The sequence below is a fragment of the Gorilla gorilla genome, chromosome 18, assembly GCF_029281585.2.
Source record: "Gorilla gorilla gorilla isolate KB3781 chromosome 18, NHGRI_mGorGor1-v2.1_pri, whole genome shotgun sequence".
In the NCBI taxonomy this organism is placed as follows: Eukaryota; Metazoa; Chordata; class Mammalia; order Primates; family Hominidae; genus Gorilla; species Gorilla gorilla.
The window spans coordinates 90,140,502-90,165,176 of NC_073242.2; the positions used below are offsets into that span (position 1 = coordinate 90,140,502).

General features: G+C 35.6%; 1 protein-coding gene across 1 annotated transcript; it reads right to left on the reverse strand.

Annotated features, from left to right (window-relative positions):
• Positions 1-22,092: 22,092 nt before the first annotated feature.
• Positions 22,093-22,630, reverse strand: LOC109023584 (ubiquitin-ribosomal protein eS31 fusion protein-like). Its single transcript, XM_055364670.2, has one exon. The coding sequence runs from the start codon at positions 22,606-22,608 to the stop codon at positions 22,138-22,140; it is 471 nt and encodes a 156-aa protein (XP_055220645.1). The 5' UTR covers positions 22,609-22,630; the 3' UTR covers positions 22,093-22,137.
• Positions 22,631-24,675: the final 2,045 nt, after the last annotated feature.

Genomic DNA, 24,675 nt, shown 5'->3' on the forward strand with positions numbered 1-24,675 from the left:
TCAGTGACTATTCTCTCCTGATCTGTTGGTCTTACCATACTGAATAAAAATGAAATCCTGGGTGCATTTTAAAACAACAGCTACAAACAAGGCCTGTGTTCTCTTAGAGGATAGAGACACTAAATGAATGAACAAATAATGTTAGAAGGTTATAAAGTCTCTGAAAAAAATAAAACAGTGTTGTGAGAGCAGCTGGTGATAGGGCTAATTTAGACTGGAGAAGGAAGAGTTCAGTGGGGAGGTGGTGACTTTTGAAAGGACGTCAGAATGTAGGAGACGCTTGGCTCTAAGAATGCTGTAGATGGCGAGGATTCTGGGTGTGAACTTAAGACATTTTTGTTTACTAGAAACTGTGTGCCAACTAATCAGGTTGAATTTCTTTTCTTTTTCCCTTTTTTTTTTTTTTTTTTTTTGAGACAGGGTCTCACTCTGTCACCCAGGCTGGAGTGTGCAGTGGTGCAATCTTGGCTCACTGCAACCTCCACCTCCTGGGTTCAAGCGATTCTCCTGTCTCAGCCTCCCGAGTAGCTGGGGCTACAGGCATGCACCACCATGCCCAGCTAATTTTTGTATTTTTAGTATAGACAGGGTTTTGACATGTTGGCTAGGCTGATCTCAAACCTCTGACCTCAGGTGATCCACCCGCCTCAGCCTCCCAAAGTGCTAGGATTACAAGTGTGAGCCACTGCACCCGGCCCAGATTGAATTTAATTGATAGGTACTCGGTAGCAATAATTCCATCTTCACCCACGTGGATGCCCCATCTCCCATTTTGCCACATATCAGATTCTAAAACCTACAATTGATAGGGGAATAAATACAATTTTAGATATATTGGTACTAACTATGAGCTAAAAGTGACCATGTATGGCTGAAATAAAAGGTATTAATATCTTTATTTGCCTTAGAAAAATTAAAAGCTGACACCAACCATTAAACTAAAAGTGTATCTGAGAGGTGGTCACAATTGTCTTGATAGGCAATCCTCCCTGATTATCATTTTTATTCTCTTTGAATAAAATGAACAAAGATAACAGAGAAAGGTAAGTGATTTTTTTCTCTTTTGATTTTAACAAAACTGATGAATTTTATCCTGATCCTCTTACAAAAGAAAATCAGAGGTTGGCATTACTGCCTGTGGGAGCAAGGCAACACCTTTACCTAATAAAATACCTTTTTGGATAGGTATGAATAACACTATATTGTACTAGCCTGAATTCTAATTTTTGAAGAGCAACAGACGAGTTCAGCATAGATAATCCAGAACTGATCACAGCTGCTCCAGCCAGAGAGTCATTTTAACTCATAATGGGAGTGACATGTTACAGAAGAATCCGAACACGATTATTCATGAGGAAGTGTTTTGAACCAGAATTAAAATAAAGGCATTTACCTAGAAAATGTAGAAGACACAGACTTCGAAGCACATGTCACCCAGATCATAAAGTTTTGAAGGAAAAGACTGATTCATTGCTGAAAGCTAGTCAATATGGTGACTTGCTCTATGACAGCATATTTGGTCTGAAATTTTTGAGAATTTTTTTAAAGAACACTCATGACGAGAATTCCACCTCTGATATGACCAGTTTCTAAAGAATGTCAGGCACCATATGAGATCATTTCCATTCATTATGTATAGTAATGCTTAGAACTCTGAAAGATAATTGAAAATATTAAGTATAGGCCACCAGATCTTCCCATCTCAGTTATTTACCCAAGTGAAAGAAAAACACATTCAAACGAAAACTTGTATGTGTATTTATTTCTATGGCAACTTTATTCATCATAGCCAGAACCTGGGGTGAGTGGGGAGAACAAAATCATCCATCAACAGGTAAATGGATAAACAAAATAAAGTATATCCATACAATGGAATACTACTCAGCCATTACAAGGAAAAAAGAGAAAATCAGAACTACTGTCACACACTCAATATGAGTGAAAGAACTCAGGCATAACAGATCTCATTCGTAGGAAATGTGAACCAATCTATGATGACAAAGTGTAGATGAATGGCTGTTACAGAGAAATAAAAAGGCATAGATTACCAGGGGGCATGAGTAACCTTTGTTAGTGATGAAAATGCTCTGTATGATTTTAGTGGAGGTCTTATTGCCATGTAGAACTGTCGGATTACATCAAATGAGTGCACTTTAAATGGGGGTAATTTATTGTAGACTTGATAAAGTAAGGAAAAATACAGAAGAAATGAGGGAACCAAAGCTGAGAGACATTAAGGAACCTGTCCGAAGTCGTACCACTCCTAAGTAGCAGGAACAAGGACAGGATTACTTTTCAGTTTTTCCTGGCCCTAAATCTTAAGTACTTTTCACTGCAACATATGTAAGAAAAAATAATTCTTGAAGGCATTTTCTTCTTTAGGCTTTCAGAATTGTAACTATTTCGTGTTAGCATTCAATATGCCATTAATTTTAATATTCAAAAGTCTTCCAAGTTACTTATAGTACTATCACTTTTAGGTGCGAGATATAAAAATAAGGTTTTTATCTGGAAAATGTATCTATGACAGGAAGTCTTGAAAATGTGTGAATTTTTAGAAGAAGCTATTTGGAGAGGGTCATATTATATAAATAAAATATGTCTTTTACTTCATATTTTGCTGCTAAAATGATATTAAATACAGTATGTATTTTTTAGGACACTTAAATGGGAGGTTGGAAATTAAATATTTGGTTTTCATGTTTAGCTCAATGGTGAATTTGAAGATTCTTTGTTCCATTATCAGTACATGTGCCTATATAGAGGTTCAAAGTATCCTCTTAATGCTTTTCTCTATTGGACAGTTAAAGAAATTCAGACCACACAATTTTTGGCAGCATGTGTGAGAATATTAAATAGAAGGCACTCAATAATGTTTAAGGAACAAATGAATGAATAAATATGGAAAAGATATTTTTGAAGTTTCCTTAATCAATAAGAACTTAATAACTCATCATCACCATATAAATGGGAGGTTTTTGAGACAATCTTTATGCTGTTAGTATTTCTTTCTAATTTGCATGCACATATGTTATGTAGACAAGATAGTTCATTTATCAGCTTATTCTGATGTGATGAACCAATGCATGGGTGACAATTTCCTAGTAAGATATTCTTGCAATTCTCAGTTACAGTGAATAGATGAAAAACATCAGGTTGGTAAAGCAGATAAAAGTGGCTGAAAGAGAATTGTGAATGGGATCAAATTGAAAGGAAGTACTAACTATCAAAGCAAAGATTCACCCCAAGATGACCTGTTTGCCACAATGTAAAATTCTGTCATATAATATTATTCCAGTCAAATGAAAAATAAGTTGGGAGCAAAAAAAATAAGTGACTTTTTGTTTTGCTTTAGTATTAGCAAAACCATCTGCTGAATTTAATCTTGATCACACAAATGCAAATCAAGGAATGAAGGCCTAGATGCTACAGTGGGATAAGAAATTTAGCAAAAACAAAACTAAACTAAAACAGCAACAAAAAACTGCCTTTACATAGGTATGACCCCATGTTTAATCACATAGTTTGTTCCAGGTTAGGAAATATTTTGTATATATCTCCCTCACCCTGTTTAGGGTAGAGATAAAAGTTTTTCCCTCCTGTCATCAAAGTATACCCATTGTTTCCAATAAATATAACAAAATATAAATAATATCTTCAAACCATGATATTAGATAATCATCATTGCTCTATTGTAAAGATATTGAAACAATTAATGTCACTGTCTCAAATATTGACTCTACAGTAAAAATGCTGATTCTGAGAACATTTGTGTTATAAAGCATGCTGACATTGCTGAACATAGGATGAAAATTAACAGAGGAAGTTTTTATTTCATTTCCAAGATACTCAGTTTTGTTAATGTTTAGGCTACACTGTTCTTTATATGTATTGGATTTAACCTGTTATAGTTATAGAAGGCAGCTGTAGAACTAGCACCTTGAAGTGTAGAGTGAAGTTAGTGTAAAAGGAACCTAGGAGTAGTCTTTAGTTATATTTACTGCTTTCCCCTACACTATAAAAACACTGCATCAGAGCTCAGGGGTCTAAGGATATATTTAGAGCTACCATCATGGGAAAAGTTAAGGAAAAGAGGCCACTTAGCATAGGAGGGAAGTGTGAGCTTTGCAATAAATTAGACTCCTGTTTAAATTTCTGGTTATACACTCACTAGATGCAAATCATTATGGAGCCAGTGTAGGAAACTAAACTATCTGAGGCTTTTCTTTCCCTCACACATACAATACTAATAGTAATAGTACTTAGCTTCCTGAACTGTTGTGAGTGCACCCTACTAGCCATAACAGGGCCACTGAAAGGTATCTACAATATAAATAGCCTTCTGATACTTTATTCATTGCCAACAAATGTACTGTTTTCATTTAAAACCTTTATATTTTGTAACTGTTGTTAGCATCACTAATGATAAAAATGGCTAATATTTCTCTAATGCTTTGCAGAATAAAATATGTTTTTAAATGTTCTTCAAAGAACTTTGATATTATACCAGTTTTAGACTTGACAATATTGAGATCTAGAGACCATAGACTGCATTACCCAAGGATGAACAAGCTACTACATGGTGGATATGGGTCTTAACAATTACTCAATCCAAAGTAAATGTTGATCAACTATCTATACAGTCTAACACCCGTATTTCAGACCAAAGCTATGCAGCTACCTTGATTATTATAAGATCTAGGACTCAAATTTAAGTCTAACTGATACTTATTGACCTTGTGACACTGGACAGTAATTAAACCCTCTAAGCTAATTTTACACATCTATAAAATTGGGACTATATATGACCCCTATGATACGCTTTTTGTGAGTATCAATAATCTCAAATTTGTGTTATTGGCAGTAATTGTTTCAGGACCTTTGATGCAACATCTCCTTATTCATTGGAATAAATTGAAATTTAACTATAAGTGCCCATTTGCCAAAATTGACAAGAAACATAATAGTAGCAACTTTGTGTCTTTTTCTACCTACCTTATATGGTATCAGGAAACCCAGTCAGTCACCACCCTTGATCCTTTCCCAAGTTCTCTGCTATAAGATGTGTAGACTTCTTGTTGACTCTAATCCTTCTATGCCAGGCTGGTCATAAGGACCAAAGCTCTCTAAAGTCATTGTGTCCAGTGTCCAACCTGCTCAGGCACTTAGGCAGTACCAGTGCTCTTCCACACCCATCTCGAGTCCATGCTTCTACAACTATGGAGATGTAAGATGTAATTCTTAGAGAAAAGAGCTCTTCAATGTGTAAAAGTCACAGCCACTCCACTTTCTCCCTGCTCTACTTTAATATTTCCTTGGATCTATTGTTGAGGCCACAGAGTGAAAGATCTGCAGGCCAGGGAAGACTTTCGTTCTTAGGGTCACAAAATTTAGGTCACACTGTGATTAAAAATAATAAAGGATTCTCATTCATTAAAAGGCAGAAAATGTCACAATTTTCAATTTCTTCTCAAGAAATCATGAGTTTCAGCATCACTAGGCTAGTATTCTTCTAAGGTGAAAGCAGACTGGAGCTGAGAGGAATGGCTTTCACCTTATATTTGCCAAAGTTCTACCATTGTCCTCTTGACACTGAGGCTATAGCTCAGTGACTATTTGTCATCCTACTTTCCCCATTGTATCTCTGAACATTCTTTCTGGCTCTTTCACTCTTTTAAATTACCTGTCCACTCCCTGGGATCTGTTTGCTACTGCTGAAATTTATAAAAATAAAGTAATATAGCACTGTTTCTTTTTCCTTCATAAAACTTATCTCAGTATATAATCATACATTTATGGTTGTCATTCTCACCCACCAGACCGTAGTTTCCAAAAGCTGGCACTCAGCCTTATTTTATTCACTATTTTGCTCCTAAAATGGACATAGAAGGTCCTCTATAACTATTGGAATGGATGAATAAAATATAATCCTACAACTGTTTCTTGGAATTAAGAACACAAATTGTTGACATCACTCTGGTTCTTTATCAATAAACAACTTACCATAAAATTTAAAATCAGACCATCTTACATCAGAACAAATGTTAATAAGCAACCAAGCTTCACATCTTCACATGCTACATTGATCATGTTTATTAATTTTGTTATCAGTAACATGATAGGATTTGATAGAGTTTTCTTATTGTAATATACATGTATGTGTGTGTGTGTATATATATAGATATATATAGTACATGTGTTAAAACAACAACATTAAACTTCCCCCTATATAAATACAACAAAATAAAGTTAATAATGCAGTATAACTTATTGTTTGCTTTCAGAGAACATGGATCCTAGAGTAAGGAATACACGAAATATTTCAATCCATAGTTTCTGTAGTCAGATCTAATCCCCAAGTGCCTCTCACAGTATGAGCCCCTCACTTTGCTTATGAGAATCTAACAGGGAGTTGTTGTTTAACGGGTATAAAATTTCCTTTACACAAGATGATTAGGCTTGAGAGATCTGCTGTACAACATTGTTAAGAGTTCCTGTCATATGTTCAAATCAAAATTTTAAAAATACTAAATTGTTTCAAAATATATACATTTTATAATCCAGCCCCCAATCTAGTAGTAGGTCTTGGTGGCAGCAGCAATAGCAATAGTCCTAGTTGAAATATTATGGTGTTAATAATAACAATCAAAATAATAATAATAATCCAGTGCTGCAAGAAAAACAGATGATTTGGACTAATGAAAAATGGTTCTAAGCTTTCAGTATCATGCAATATCTGTGTTTTTTCCAATTTTATAGCCTAATTAAATTTTGTCACTGCACCAAAATATTAAGGCACAGTGTCTGTTCTTAAAGAGCTTATGATACAGAAATGAAAGACAAATATGTAAACAACCTACCTTAACACAATATGATGCCTGGTGTTCTACTGCTGAAAACAAAGGATGATTGGAAGCAGCAGAGCAATCCTGATCAGGTCTACCTGGAGGTCGGGAAAATTTTCAGAGAAAATAAACATTACACTTATACACACAGAGAGGTATTAAGTATTTGCATAAGTACACTTATATGGATATATACAAATGCATATATATATTTACATGCATATATGTATGTGAATATTTAGAATTATCACATGCCATTAGGAATACATGCAAATGCTACATTTATTTTCACTACCTATGGTTGCACAATGGGTTGCTATGACAACAGAGATTAATTACAGGCCTTTCTATTACAAATCTTAACTTTTCAGAACTTGAAGGTTTAAGCCGTCTTATACATGTACATTTTATCTTGAAAAATATAATCCTGGCCAGGCGCAGTGGCTCACGCCTGTAATCCCAGCACTTTGGGAGGCCGAGGCAGGTGGATCACCTGAGGTCGGGAGTTCAAGACCAGCCTCACCAACATGGCCAAAACCCATCTCTACTAAAAATACAAAATTAGCCAGGCATAGTGGTGCATGTTTGTAATCCCAGCTATTCGGGAGACTGAGGGAGGAGAATCTCTTGAACCTGGGAGATGGAGTTTGCAGTGAGCCAAGATCATGCCACTGCACTCCAGCCTGGGCGACAGAGCAAGACTCTGTCTCTCTCTGTCTCTGTCTCTGTCTCTCTCTCTGTCTGTCTGTCTGTCTGTCTCTCTCTCTCTTTCTCTCTCTCTCTCTATATGCACATATATACATATATACATATATACACATATATATACATATATATACACATATATATACATATATATACACATCTATATACATATATATATACACATCTATATACATACATATATATTCCTATCATGTGCTGAACTATTTGTACAGCCCGCTTTATCTGCATTTCCAACTAAGATATACTTTGATTTTAAGAAACTCTTTTTTCTTAGTTTCAACTTCCTTCTCAGTATGTAAATATAAATGATCCACTTGCATATTATTCTTTTTTCAAAATAAACTAACAAAATACCCTATTAATTAGGTGAAAGGAAATAATGGTGCTTTATTCCTTATTTGTTAATGCAAATCCCATCGTTATTACTGTATCATTAGAAGGAAATAGAAAAACTTATTTTTTCTTTTTTGTAGCTATTATCATGTTAGTTTTGATTGAAGATAGAGATGAAAGATTTCTTGTCAGAAAAACAATGTTTCCAATGTCAATATTGCTGTCATTATTCTTGTGTTTGTTAATACTGAGTGTCAACTTGACTGGATTGAAGGATACAAAGTATTGATCCTGGGTGTGTCTGTGATGGTGTTGCCGAAAGAGATTAACATTTGAGTCAGTGGGTTGGGAAAGTCAGACCCACCCTTAATCTGGGTGGGTACAATCTAATCAGCTGCCCTCGTAGCTACAATATAAGCAGGCAGAAAAATGTGAAAAGAGAGACTGGTCTAGCCTCCCAGCCTACATCTTTCTCCCCACCGGATGCTTCCTGCCCTTGAACATCAGACTCCAAGTTCTTCAGTTTTGGAACTCGGACTGGTTCTCCTTGCTCCTCAGCCTGCTGAGGGACTATTGTGGGACCTTGTGATCACGCACGTTAATACTTAATAAACTCCCCTCTATATATATACTTATAAAAACACATCTTTTTCAGAATATATGTATATATATTTCATTCACTCTGTCCCTCTAGAGAAGCCTAATAGATTTCTCAATGAATTCAAAATCTATAAAGATTACATTGAATTTTGATACTATTATAAGGTATATTTTCGTCTATAGTGTCATTCACAACGCCTACCAGTCTACCACGTCTTAGGCTCTTAATTTTTGAAAAAAAAAAGCTTAATCAAATTTGGAGAATATCTACTTGTTTAGACAATTAAAATAGGATAATTTCATCACTAATAGAGGCCTCATCATTAGTACCTTCAAAAAACATTTTAAAACAAAAACAATATTTTACCCATCGAAGGATTTGGATTTGAACATGCTTTAGATACCTAATAATTTTCTGTGCCTAGCATGTTAAATTAAAGGCAGAAGTACAAACTAACTCCTCAATAGCAGGAAGAGACGGTTAACTTATGTACAAATACCTTTTGGGGTGTAAAAACATTTTCTTTATGATTTGAAAATAATATTATTTGTTCCTAATTCTGACCCTGCAGCCTACTTAATAAGCAAACATGCATTTAATCCCTGCTGTATTTCACTACAAAGCTACTACTCATCATACTTGGCCATGAAATATGGCTCCTATCCTCAGAAGGCTTCTGTTTTTCTCTGTTTTGGTTTCCCTGAAAGCAGAGTCTGAGACAAGTACTTGGAATGTAGATAGTTTATTTTGAGATAATTCTGAGAATGCCAGGTAAGGGAAATGGGATAGTGAGACAGGGACAGAAAGAAACTTAATAAAGAGTGAGTTATTGAACTGATTACTGTTGGTTACTGCAGTAGTCTTTTGGATCTCAATCCAATCAGAGTCTTTCCAAAGTAGGTGTATGCATGTTGAAATCCTTCCAAGGGATAGGAAGATGACAGTACATATCCTTGGGCTCCTATTCCCATTATGTGCGAACTACCTCCAGCAGCTGGCTTTCATAGCTTCTGAGAAAACAGAAGCAAAAAAGCCTCATTCAAGCGGGAACCTGGGCTGAGAGTACAGAGCTGTCCACTGTAAGAGTGCTGAAGTGGGCAGAGAAGGGGATGCTACATGGCTTTTGGCATGAATGTTACACGCTCTTTCAAGACAAATGAGCACAATTTATGCCCAACTTATTTGTTCATAGAGTGACTTTAAAAATATAAGATGAAGAGATTAGATGCAGCTGGGATATGGTGAAAGTTCCCAGGAATGTATGCAAGACAATCTGAGCCTGAATTCCTCATCTTAAAACTCTGCTGCAGAAAAATAGCAAAGCTCCCAAAATAGCATAATAGGTTGTCAACTGCCTCCAACTTGTCTACTTTAACGGTTTAATCTCTTTTGCCTTCTCATAGACATTTATCCTCCTCTAGGAATATCAAACTATTAACAATTCCCTGAACATGTAAACCCTGAACATATTTTCAAAGGTTGTTCTCTTTTACCAGAAGGACCTTTCTTTAAGTGTCTAATGGAATAATATTACATATGTTTGAAGACTCAGATTAATAGAGGTAACATTAAGCCTCCTGTGACCCACCCAAAGTGAGTGGATTTCCCCTGTACACGACCCGCCACCACAGATTGACAAAAGTATATGGTAACAAGCAAACATGCCTTTGCAGCAGTTGCAAGTTATTGTAATATTTATTAATCTGCTGGTCTCTTGAACTTCTAAGGGCTCCAAAAATGTCTTGTATTTATAATACCCTGTAAATAGTAAGCAAAATGTATGCTTGACAAATGCAGTCAATTAAGGTGATGTAACTTCTCCTGTATTCTATCAGGCTTTACTTTTTATTACAGAATATCTGAGACAGATGTGCTTTTCACTCCAGTTTGAATTCTTCAAAATTTATTTAACATATTTAATGAAACTTAAGAATATCAATAAGAATGCAGAGTCATTCCTATAAGTTTGACCTGATAACACACACTTCTGCAGATTGCTTTTATATAACATTTTTCTTCAAAGAGTTGTGTCGAGTTTTAAGAATGCTCCATAAGCATTGTTCCACATCTTTGAAATTTTCTGGTCTCTGTAAGTCTTTCTCTGAATATGAACAAGGATAAAGACCAAACATAGAAACAGAGACTGACTTACAATTCATAGATCTGACATTCATATTTGAATACTTTTTATATATATCTATCTATTTCCTTTTTGACATCTGAAGGATACGTTAATACAGAGCATTGATACATTTATATAGAGGGTAATCTTGTTTGGTTCATCCTGGGCATGATTAGAATAAAGGACTAGTTTAATCAGTGTAAGAGCGACAATTGACTAGCCTCAATTTAAGAAAAAGCCTCATCACCAATCTGACTAAAACACTCTATTATACTTTTATGACTCTACTGAATTTCATCTGTGTCATTGGCAAAGCAAGGCTCTTATATTGATTATCTGCAATGGAGCATTGAAAAGGAACTGTGATATTAGCGGAACTGAACCAGGAGTTAGTGCCAAATGTGAATCTGGGTCACAGAACATGCAAACATTATGTGCCCATAGACAAATCACTGGCTTTCAGCATACTTGTTTGATAAATATGAAGGATGGACTAAATTAATTGTACCTTTTATGAGGTGTTCCACAGGCTCTTATGAGAACGTCCCCAGAGATAACCTATAATCTGAATTATAATGCATCTTTTACCAATTCCTGAAATCTAATAGCTCATGGTAACAACAACAACAACAAAATGTGAATTTGACTACATTTGAAGGTCAATGTAGATATGTGTGGTAAATTCTCTTGAAATGATAGCATATTAAAATGCACTGAACACCGAAAGAATACCATAATCCTCCAGGTTCTAATCTCTCTCTCTCTGACCTCCCTTCATTTATTTTCTTAGTATTCTCTTCATTCTTTCTCTACTTTATGCTCAAAAAGAGAAATTTGGTTCGCAAATTTTGCCATTCTCTGTATACCTCAGCACAACTAAGGTCTGAAAACTGTCAGATAAATTTGAAATTCTATCTCTTGGGCATTTTGTGAAGATGAAAGACAGCTTTCTTTAGCATTTGTCTCATTTCATTTCAGGTGCATGAATGCAGGTGCACAAATGCATGAGTGCACATGTGCACACACATGCACAAAGCATAGGGATCAATCTCAAGGGATTCATATATACAGTGAAATTCACACATGGTTTGCCTCCTTTCTGATAAACCGTGAAATAGTTCCAGAAAAATAGCTTCTACTGGATAAATACTAATTCGAATATTTTTAATGTTTGGAATTAAGAGATATTTTCTAGGTTGCTATTTATCTTCTACACTAGATTTTTCAGATTTTGAAATATCATAGAGAACTAGCAGGCACAATATTCTTTTTAAGAACTTATATATCTTTCTTTTTGGTAGTTTTTGAAATAAATTTAACATAGCTATAGACTAAAAGGCTATTTCAATAAAGTTAAGACTAAACGTAGAGATTTTAACATCTCTGTCTCATACTATTACCATACTGTCAAGGAAAAATGAAGTCCTGAACAAATATTAAATATTCATCAGATATACATGATAATTGTCTGTAGGGCAACGTACTACATTGAAGGGAAAATGGTATTTACAGCAGAACAGAAGGACTTAATCCTGTGTTACCCATTGTTATGTGACTTTATTTAACTTGTTTTACCTATTTAACCTGGAGGTAATTATGTTATGTGAAATAACATAATTGTGCTAGATAAGGATAGGAAAATTAAGAAGAAAAAATGATGATCTATGTGAATGTTGTGGCACAGTGTGTGAGTGACACATAATACACATTCAAATTGTATTATTCATCCCTATTTTCAAGAGGCCTATTTTTAAACATCCAAGATTTGAAAATTTTATTCTAATTAATAAAAGATAACTTTTATTTTCTTTGCTAGATTGTATTTTAACATCTATTGCTTTATGTGTAAAGGACAAAATGTAGGCCAACTCTAGAGACAGCAGTATACTACTTTGGGCGTTTTGGGAGAAACAGTTTTAGTTCCCTGAGGAAGACATGACTTTTGGAAACAAAGACTATCCATGGGGTGCTGTGTCTGTAGAACTAATGAATGATCGAGCTGGGACCTACAAATTTGAAGTAAAAAGTAATGAAAACCATCTCAGAGAGAAGTTCTAGAAATATTTGGAACAAATTAAGAGTCATTTGAAAACGTGTAGCCTCTGAAGCTAATGATAGCAACTATTATCACGTGATCTTTCCTCAAACCACTTTAAAAATAATTGACAGATTACATATGCTGCACCTCAGGTATTTTCTATTAATTCCAGGAACACCGCCCTTTCCCTAATGTTTCCTGGGATTCTATGATTTAAAATAATCCAATCCATTTTGATCATGTTTCTTTGCTGGCCTGCAGCTTTGACCAATTTGCTCTGACTTTCTATGAAAGAAATCACATACTCTCATTTCTAAATTCATCTCTCACATTCTGGCTTTCAACAAATGTCTGAGTTCAATTATGTAAGTTACAAAGCAGAATTTCCTCCCCAGGGTCCAGTGACACTAAGAGGGTTTGTTCAGGTCCAGTTCAAACTTCTTCATCCCTCAAATTCAGAACCACTGTCACTTCCTCTCCCAATAGGTTGTACACTCTTTTTTATGCCATATCAAAATTTAAAAGATATTTATCTTTGTTAATATTCAGAGAAGGACTTGCAGAAACCAGAAAATTATTTTGAAGTATTTTAATTCAATACCATTTTATTGGGAGCTATTTTTTGTTTTTGAGAGAGTCTTGTTCTGTCGCCCAAGGTGGAGTGCAATTGTGTGATCTCGGCTCTCTGCAACCTCCGCCTATTGGAGTTTTTAACATGAAGGGGTATTGATTTTACAGGAAGCCTTTTTTGTATCTATTGAGATAATCATGTGGGTTTTTTTCCTTTAGTTATGTTTATGTAATTAATCACATTTATTAATTTGCATATGTTGAACCAACCTTGTATCCCAGAAATAAAGCCTTCTTGATTATGGTGAATAAGCTTTTCTATGCGCTGCTGGATTTAGTTTGCCAGTATTTTGTTGAGGATTATTGCATTGATGTTCATGAAGAATATTGGCCTGAAGTTTTATTGTTTTTATGTCTCCACCAGGTTTGGGTATCAGGATGATGCTGGCATCATAGAATGAATTAGGAAGGAGTCCCTCCTCCTCAATTTTTTTGGAATGATTTTAGCAGGAATGCTGTCAGCTCTTTGTTGTATGTCTGGTAGAATTTGGCTGTGAATCCGTCTGGTCCTGCGCTTTTTTATGATTGATAGGGTATTTATTACTGTTTCAATTTCGGAGCTCATTATTGGTCTATTCAGGAATTCAGTGTATTCCTGATTCAGTCTTGGGAGTGTGTATGTGTCCAGGAATTTATCCATTTCTTCTAGATTTTCTTGTTTTTGTACATAAGGTTGTTCATAATACTCCCTGATGGTTGTTTGTATTTCTGTGGGTCACTCAAAATAATATACTGCAGTCTTTGAAGTGAACTGGCCTTCATTTTGTCCTTTATATATAAAGCAATAGATGCTAAAACGCAATTTAGCATAGAAAGTAAATGTTATCTTTTATTAATTACAATAAGATTTTCAAATCTTGGATCTTTAAAAACAAACCTCTCTGTCATTTCTAATTGAGTTTATTTGGATCTTTTCTCTTTTCTTCTTATTAATCTAGCTAGTGGTCTACCTATTTCAATATTTTTTTCAGAAAACTAACTCCTGGATTTGTTGATCATTTGAATGGGTTTTTTGTGTCTCAATCTCCTTTAGTTCAGCTCTGATTTTGGTTCTTTCTTTCTTTTCTTCTTTTTTTTTTTTGTGTGATACAGAATCTGTTGCCTAGGCTGGAGTGCAGTGGCAAGATTTCAGCCAATCCAACCTCCACCTCCCGGGTTCAAGCAATTCTCATGCCTCAGCCTCCCAAGTAGCTGGGACTACAAGTGTGGACCACAACATACAGCTAATTTTTGTATTTTCTGGTGGAGATGTGGTTTCACCATGTTGGCCAAAGTGCTGGGACTGCAGGCATGAGCCACTGGGCCTGAACTGATTTTGGTTATTCCTTGTTTTTTTTTTGCTGTTGTTGTTATTTTTGTTTTTTTGGGGGGGGGGGGTTGTTTGTTTGTTTGTTTTCTTTTCTAACTTGGGATTGGTTTGCTCTTGGTTCTCTAGTTATTTCAGTTGTGATCTTAGGTTTTAAGTTGAGCTCATTCTAACTTTTGGATGTGGGCATTTAATTCTATAAATTTGCCTCTTAACACTATCTTAGCTGTGTTCCAGAGATTCTGGCATGTTTTGTCTTTTTTCTCATTAGTTTCAAAGAACTTCTTGATTTCTTCATTAATTTCATGATTTACCAAAAAGTCATTCAGGAGCAGGTTATTCAATTTCCATTTAATTGTATAGTTTTGAGTGATTTTCTTTGACTTAATTTCTAATTTTATTGTGCTGTGGTCCAAAAGAGTGGTTGTTACAATTTCAGTTCTTTTGCATTTACTGAGCATTGTTTTATGTCTGATCATGCGGTAGATTTTAGAATATATGCCATGTGGCAATGAGAAGAATGTTTCTTCTATTTTGGGGGGGTGGAGAGTTCTGTAGATGTCCATTCAGTTCATTTGATCCAGTGCTGAGTTCAGGTACTAAATATCTTTGTTAAGTTTCTGCCTCAATGATCTGTCTCATACCGTCAGTGGGATTTTGAAGCTTCCAACTATTATTGTGTCAGAGACTAAGTCTCTTGAAGCTCTCTGTGAACATGCTTTATGAATCTGGATGCTTCTGTGTTGGGTGCATATATATTTAGAATAGTTACGTCTTCTTGTTTAATTAATCTCTTTACCATTGTGTAAGTATATTCTTTGTCTTAATTTATCTTTGTTGGTTTAAAGTCTATTTTGTCTGAAATTATAATTGCAACTTCTGCATTTTTGTTTTCCATTTGCCTGATAGATTTTTATCCATCCCTTGACTTTGAGCCTATGTGTGCCACTGCATGCAAGATTGGTCTCTTGAAGACAGTGTATCATTGGGTCTTGCTTCTTTATCCATCTTGCCACTCTGTGCCTTTTAATTGGGGCATTTAGCCCATTTACACTCAAGGTTAGTATGGGTAGGTGTGGATTTGATCCCATCATCATGATGTTAGCTCGTTATTATGGAGACTTATTTGTGTGGTTGCTTTATAGTGTAACTGGTTTGCGTACTTAAGTGTGTTTTTGTAGTGGCTGGTGATGGTCTTTCCTTTCCATATTTAGCAATTTCTTCATGAGGTTTTGTAAGGTAGGTCTGGTGGTAACAAATTCCCTTGGCATTTGTTTGTCTGAAAAGGATTTTATTTCTCCTTTGTTTATGAAGCTTAGTTTAGCCAGATATAACTTTTTTTCCTGTTTTTCTTTTTTTAATTTCAATAGGTTTTTGGAGGAAAAGGTGGTGTTTGGTTGCATGGATAAGTTCTTTAGTGGTGATTTCTAAGATTTTGGTGTACCCATCACCCAAGCAGTGTACACTGTACTCAATATGTAGTCTTTAAGATAGGAAATTTTTGGCTGAAATTTCTTTAAGAATGTCAAATGTTGGTCTCCAGTCTCTTCTGGCTTGTACAGTTTCTGTTGAGAGGTCTGCTGGTAGTCTGATGGGCTTTCGTTTGTAGGTGACCTGACTTTTCTCTCTAGCTTCCTTTAACATATTTTTTTCATTTTGACCTTGGAGAATCTGATGATCTTCTTGTGAAGTATCTTATTGGGGTTCTCCACATTTCCTAAATTTGAATGTTGGCCTAGGTTGGAGAAGTGTTCATGAATGATACCCTGAAATATGTTTTCCAAGTTGCTTTCATTCTCCCAGTCTCTCTCAGGAACATCAGTGAGTCACACCCTTGGTCTCTTTGCATGATCCCATATTTCTTGGAGGGTTTGTTCATTCCTTTTCATTCTTTTAAATCTATTATTGTCTGACTGTCTTATTTCAGAAAGCCAGTCTTCAAGCTCTAAGGTTATTTTCCCAGGTTGGTCTATTTGACTATTTGCTATTGATACTGGTGATTGCATTAACAAATTCTTATAGTGTGTTTTTCAGGTCTTTCAGGTTGGTTACATTCTTTTCTATACTGACTATTTTGTCTGTCAGCTCCTGTAACATTTTATTGTGAGTCTTAGCTTCCTTGGACTGGGTTTTAACATATTCCTGCATGTCAATGATCTTCATTCCTATCCATATTCTGAATTCTATTTCTGTCATTTCAGCCTTCTCAGCTGGTTCAGAACCCTTGCTGGAGAACTGGTGTAGTTGTTCGGAGGAAAGAAGGCACTCTCGCTTTTTTGGGTTGTCAGAGTTCTTGTCCTGGTTCTTTCTCAAATTTTGGGGCTGGTGTTCCTTCAGTCTTTCATGTTGCTGTCATTTGGATTTTTTTTTTTTTTGGTGTTGTTGTTCACCCTATTTGCTAACCTTGAGGGTTTGATTGTGGTATAAGTGGGTTCAGTCAACTGGCTTCATTTCTGGAGGATTAAAGGGGGTCCAGGCTCAGCTCAGGACTCCTGGACTGCATGCTCTATCTCTGGGGAGCTGATATCAGTGGACTTTGTTCTCTGGCTCCTTGAAATTAGAAACCTGCTGCACTAGAAGGGCCGAGGGGCTCCCAGACCTCTGGTCCCGGCACTCCAATGTATTTTGCCAGCCGAAGCATTTCACAGGGCGGTGTTAGTGGAATCCATCCTTGTTGATACATGCCAGCAGCAGCACCGGCGGCAGTACAGCACGGTGCACACTCATCAGCTATGGCATAGTGCCGGTGGGTGGCAGGGTACTGGCCTCGGTGCAGGTGTTTGCAGCAGCAGTAGCAGCAGCAGAGGCAGCACAGCTCCGGGGGTCAGTGGGTCTCTACTGGTTACCGTGGGCATGGCTGTGCTGGTGGTAGTGCCAGCTTGAGAGTAGGTCGCTGGTGGACAGAGGACTATATTTGCTTTCTGTGCGTGTTCACACAGACAGATGTGACTGCTCAGTGTAAGGAGCAGGGAGGGTCTGCCGTTATCTGTGTCTAGTGTCGCTCCAGTGGGCAGTGTTGGTTCAGGGGCTGGGTACTGGCAGAGACGGGGACCAAATTGCCTTTGTCAATTAAGTAATCAATCGATTATGTGTGCTGTTCTTTGTACAGCAGCTACACAGTGCCTGTTTCATATCCACACTCAGTAAACACTACCTGGTGTCATTTGAGGCAGTTTCAATTCTCTTCAGTCATTATACTGGATTTGACTTGGAAAAAAATTACAGAGAAATTTTTGTCAAGCACGTTGAAGTAAACAACAATGGAGTGGAGATATGTACGGCATAAAATCATAAAGAAAGATACAAAAGTGTTGATTGTATCCCCAATGATGTTTGCAGTGTTCAGAAAATTTTAGATTCATTGCTTGTAATTTAGAGTATTCAGAACTTTTTTTCAGAACATTTGGACTAAATATTTATCAAGTGAATTAAAATGAATTTGAATTCTAATTCTGCACTTACTAGCTTTGTAGCTGGCAGTTTAAATTTCAGAGACAGAACTTCATCTTCAGTGAAAAGAGGTTTATATCACATTTCTCACAGGGTTAGTATTATGCTTATTTTATATGACTTGTCTAACAACACGAAGGAAAGCAAGTGGTCAATAACCTTTAGTTAACTTTTCTGTTACATAATAAGCAGTTTGGCAAAGGTTTGACTTTATGGTACAAAGAGTACAGCAAATGTGCCATTTCAGGTCCATCCTAGAAATAGCATCTCTCTTTCAAATCAAGATAAATGATAACAGACTGTGGTTGTTTTATTGGCTATCCTTGTGCACATAGCAAATAGTTCTGAGCCCACAACTGAGCAGAGATATGCTATTGTATGGTACAGGATAAAAAATAAAGGCATTCACTGGTCTATGTCCTGCCCTACTGAGAAGGACAAATGATTTTCCTAAACAATGTTAGTTCAATATCCAATATAAAGTGAAATCAACCTGATCAGGTCATGTTGATGGAATACAGTGCCACTGTCACCTGTCTTTAGAGGGAATTTAAGTAGGATGCCAACAAAAACTGATTCTACATCTAAAGAATAGGCACTTATAAGGCTATTCTCTCTTACTCCTTGAACAGCTTGGATTTTTCATGATGACTGACTTTTAACAAAAATGCAAACAATGATTAACACCGAACAACAAGCATTCGAGAAAGTTTTATATACATTTTGTGGTTATTTATAATAATGAAATGTTAGAATACATCTAAATAAATATCTTACAACAGAGGAATAGTTATCAATCACGGCCCAAACACTTGATTGAAGGTGATGTATACATTAAAAATAGTGGCAATCAAGTATATCTTGATTATATTAAACTATATTTAAACATATAGTTTATATTAAACTGTATTTAAACATATAGTTTATATTAAACTGTCTTTAAACATATAGTTTATATTAAACTTCTTTAAACATATAGTTTATATTAAACTGTCTTTAAACATATAGTTTATATTAAACTTCTTTAAACATATAGTTTATATTAAACTGTCTTTAAACATATAGTTTATATTAAACTTCTTTAAACATATAGTTTATATTAAACTGTATTTAAGCATATAGTTTATATTAAACTGTATTTAAGCATATAGTTTATATTAAACTGTATTTAAACATATAGTTTATATTAAACTATATTTAAACATACAGTTCTGCAACACCAGAACCATATGTTTAAAGAATTTTTTTAAATGAGTTTATAAATAGTTTACTTTAAAAGCATAACCATGTGAAAGAGCAGTTACAGGGTCTAAGAAGATAAGATTGATAAGGTCCAAAATTAGTAACATCTCTGTTAGAATGATTGCTATGTTCTTAACATCATTATCATGGTATATTGCTTTTATAATTCAAGATTAAAAATGACTGTCACAGTTAACTCTCAAAAAAAATGAACAACTCCTCTGAAAAACTAATTATAGCTGTGTGAATCTATGTGTTTTACAAGGGTATTTATCACAGTGTTGTTTTTTCTATTAATAAAAAATCAGGAACATCTTAAATGTTTAACAATACATGATTAGTTTAAAAATTAATACATATACAATAGAAGGAATACTATGTAGGCTGTAAGTGTTACATTGTCAAAGATTAATTATGTTAGAAAAGAATGTCAAGTGAGAAAAAAGCAGATGTAAAATTATATGACATCATTATATGCATATACATTGAAAAATTCCTGGAAGTATATAACATAACAACCAAAGTATTAACAGAAGTAATACAAGCAGTCTGTGGACAATTTAATAACTTCCCTTTATTTATTTACTTATTTAGTTTTCTTTAAGAATTTTAATCCCTGTTAAAATAATAACAGTAAGAAGTACTCTTTGGAGAGCTTATTCACTTTGATAATGTGTTTCCTAGGTTAGGTCAATGTCAGCTACAACAAATATCCAGCCCCCTGACTCGGAGTACTTTTGTAATCCATCCAATGCTTCATATTGTGGTAGGCATATAATAGGTACAAGAATCATTTTATCTTGTTTGATTCATAAGTAATTCAAGGGAAAGGGTGTCAATCTCTGAGAAACATCATCACCAGCCTTTGTAAAATTATTTTGATTATAAGTGATCCCAACACATTTATGTGTCTGAATCTTCCCCATCTCCTATTTCTTATTTATCTAAATTCATCCCAAAGGAAGTTCACTCCCTGCAATTTAAGGTGCATCATCTGGCTCCAGTAACTACTTGAGATAACAGATCCCAGGTTTCACGATGTGATATTTCACCCAAATACTGAAGTGACAGGAGAAGTAGACACTTAGGAATGTGTGACTAGTCAGCTTTTCTGCAAAGAAGTGGCAAAAGGAGAGGACCCCTTCTCGATAGCCTGAGTCACTCCCAGGGAGAGCAATCAGTCGAGGTCCTGGTGAAATGGAACCAGGAGACTCTCAGGAGGATTATATGATATGTCCAATGCAGTAGAGAAGATAAAGACCATGCCCAGAAGAGGGGTTCTCCGGGGTTAGGTTATCCTAGAAACAGGCTTTCAAACAAAGATTTGGGTGCAAACAATTTGTTAAGATGGGTTCCAGGAGGCATCTATGGGAGACTGGAGAAATGAGACAGGGTAGTAAAATCCATAAAGGGTGGCATAGTTTACAGGTTATTGCTTTTGTACCGTAGGGCTCCCTAGATAAACTATTATCTCATTCAGAAGATGGGGCCTGTGTTATTTATTCACCAGCTCTCATCTGTCCTTGGCTAAGGGCTTCTCCTTTGCACTTCCCACTTGCCAAGAACATGGGCTGATCAACTATTGACAGTCAGAAGTCTGTTTTGACAAAGCTACCAGTGGCCAGGTGCAGTGGCTCACTCCTGGCTAAGGCAGGTGGATCACCTGAGGTCAGGAGTTCGAGACCAGCCTGGCTAACATGGTGAAACCCCATTTCCACTAAAAATACAAAACTGGAGAGGAAAAATACAAAAATTAGCCAGGCATAGTAGTTGGTGTCTGTAATCCCAGCTACTCAGGAGGCTGAGGCAGGAGAATCACTTGAATCCAAGAGGTGGAGGTTGCAGTCAGTCAAGATTGTGCCATTGCACTCCAGCCTGGGCAACAGCAAGAATACAAAAAAAAAAAAAAAAACGAGAAAGAAAAAGAAAAGCCATCAGCAGTGCTTGCATCTGGAAGCCATTGAGTGAGCATTGAGTGATGGTCCCTGAGGACATGTGGTGAACACCAGCAGCATATACTCCAAAGAGAAATATAAGCAAGAATCAGAAAATGAAAATTGAATTGTGATCAATTCCCCTAATCAAGCAGAAGTAAAAAGGGAGTGCTGTAAGTTCTTGAGAAGTATCTTGTAAAGATTAATCTAAAGACAGTTTCCAGAAGGAAATGCAGAGGAAAGCATAGAATAAGGTAGACCACTGAGAAATAAAGTCAAAAATGTAAAGGTCTTTATTGCCTACAGAAAGTAACCACTCCCTGTCCTACACCCTGAAAAAAATCAGGAGTGTTAAAAAATCTAAAGGTAAAGTAACAGACAAAAAACTTCCTGAAAGGATTTACTAGAGAGGGAACACATTCTGTTTAATACAGAATGACACTGACACTTTGTATTTGAAAAAAGAAAACCTGTAATCCCACTACTTTGGGAGGCCGAGGCAGGTGGATTACCTGAGGTCAGGAGTCCAAGAACATCCTGGCTAACATGGTGAAAACTTGTCTCTACTGAAAATACAAACAATTAGCCGGGCATGGTGGTGGACACCTGTAATCCCAGCTGCTCGGGAGGCTGAGGCAGAAGAATCACCTGAACCTGGGAGGTGGAGGTTGCAATGAGCTGAGACCAAGCCATTGCATTCCAGCCTAGGCAACAAGATTGAAACTCCATCTCAAAAAATAAATAAATAAATAAATAAATAAGAAAAATAAAATAAAATAAACTTCTATATATCAAAATAACAAAAATATTAATTCAAAACAATTAGGAAACCTATGATTTTCATATAAATTATGAGATTGATAGCTTCTTTTTTTTTTTTTTAGTTCATGTCTTTTATTAACTCATACAGTTACTTGTCTTCTGGTTTGTTGAAGCAGTAAGTCAGACAACATTTGCCACAATAATGTCTGTCAAAGTGGCTTGCCATAAACACCCCAGCACCACATTCATCAGAAGGGTACTCTCGACCAAGGCGACTAATTTTGCCATTCTCATCCACCTTATAATATTTCAGGACAGCCAGCTTAACCTTCTTTCTCTTGTGCTTATTCTTCTTTGGAGTGGTGTAAGACTTCTTCTTCCTTTTCTTAGCACCACCACGAAGTCTCAACACAAAATGAAGAGTAGACTCCTTTTGACTATTGTAGTCAGACAAAGTACATCCATCTTCCAGCTGCTTGCCAGCAAAGATCAGTCTCTGCTGATCAGGAGGAATTCCTTCCTTATCCTGGATCTTGGCCTTTACATTTTCTATCGTATCCGAGGGTTCAACCTCGAGGGTGATGGTCTTCCCCGTAAGGGTTTTCACGAAAATCTGCATTTTGGTGGCGGCTCCACCGCAGATAGCTTCTCAATCTATAGAACTCCTTTATTATATGAAAAGCTTGGTCAAACTGCCTAAATTAGATAAATAAGTTTCTTTTGGAATCAATTTAGATTCTTTTAATTGGTATAAAAATAGTGCCCAGCACAAAGGATTACATGGGCATTAAATAAGGTAATAGATGTTAAGATCTTAACACATGCTGAGAACGGAGTTAATAGTAGCTCATATGACCTACTACTATTACTTGTGCCATCAGCATCAGCCATCACCACTGTTCTACTACTGCCATTAATGTCATAATTTCTACAAAGACTGTAATCACACAAAAGGGTGAAGCTGAGTAAAACTTATAATCTTACTCCCTCTCATTGTCTCTTGTCTTGTATGCATCTAGGCACAAAAGTTCCCAAATTACGTTAAAGACTCCTCGAAAATTTTTGAAAGATGAATTATGTAAACAAGACACTATACTCAATTATCGAACACCTTAAAACAAAATGATGTCATATTATAGTACATGGTGGGAAGAGAATGTTTCTGTACTTTTGGTGAGTAGTAAATAGCAACATTTTTCTTTGTAATTGGCTCTATATATCAGTTCCAAAATGTTCTAAAAAATTATGAACATTCATTTCTAAGATTATTAATCACAGCAATAATTGTGATAGATAAAGTTTGGAAACAATATACATACCCATCAAGAAAGATTTGATTAAAATTATCTGTTCATATAATATAATACTAAGCAAACATTGAAATGATATTTTGGATATTTAAAGAGATAGATTTAAAGAGATATTTAAAGAGATAGAAAAAAATCTTCACCGTGTATTTTTGGTAAAAAAATTTGATGAATAAAAAATATCCAGTCTCTGTATAAAAAGTCTATATAACAATAAATGATCATGATCATATTTAAAATGTATTCAACATCTGATTTTTTTTGGTGCTCTCTGCTAAGTGTATTATGTGAGTTTGCTAATTTAATTCTCATAAAAATCCTATGAAAAAAATACTCTTACCCTCTTTGGTATACAGCTTTCACTACTGTAGCCAAAAGAACGAAGGTGGCATAGTCAGGTTAAATACCAAAAAAAAAAAAAAAACTGGAGAGAGAAAACTCATGTTTACAATGATTATCGAAGGTGGTGGTGGTGGTGGTGGTGTGTACGCGTCAATGTGACAGAGTTTATGTATGATATATTGGGAGATTGGTATTTTTTCACATTATCATTGAAATTTTCTCCAAAGAATATATTTTACTTCACTATATTAAGTTAGATTTTTTGATGAATGATAATGGTTATGTTACAATTATAGATTTGGGTTTCCTTTTAATAACTGAAATTTAACAAAGTAGCATATGGAGTGTACTTAGTACCTAGCACAGATCATAAAAATCTGTGGTCCTGATAAGCATCTGGACTAGTAGACGAGTTATGCTGTTTCTTCAAATTGCGGAAATATATAGAGGAGGGAGAGCATTTATGTTATAGGAGACTTAGCTAGCACACCTATAGCTTTAAGATATAAACAGAAATTTATAAGCTGACTATTTTAATATCATGAAGAGTCCTATATTTTTGCTAATGGTAATATTAGTAGACCTTGTTTCTTTTAAGAGTTCAAGTCTAAATTTTATTCCACATACCAACCACAACTAATGTTAGAATTTGGGTTATTCATAAGTAGTGATGGCCCTGGGTAGGCTTCTACTATCATAGAAAGCAGGTATCTGCCAAGGTACTCACTGGCAACATCCATACCTCTACTCATTAATTTACTTTATACATATTTATTGAGTTCCAATCATATTCAAAACATGTTGATAAGCACTGGAGCATGTTCGTGAGCAAGACACAGGCAAATCAAGCAAACCATTTTCTCCCTTCATAGAATGTCAGTCTTTCAATTCATGAAGTTGATTCCAATGAGAGTAAATTGTAGGAAATGTCTAAGTTTAAATACAATGCATGGTTTCTATGCAGCATCAACCTAACCATTTTATAAAGAGGACATACAGACAGAACTGAACTTATTATTCAAAAATATACATCTAAC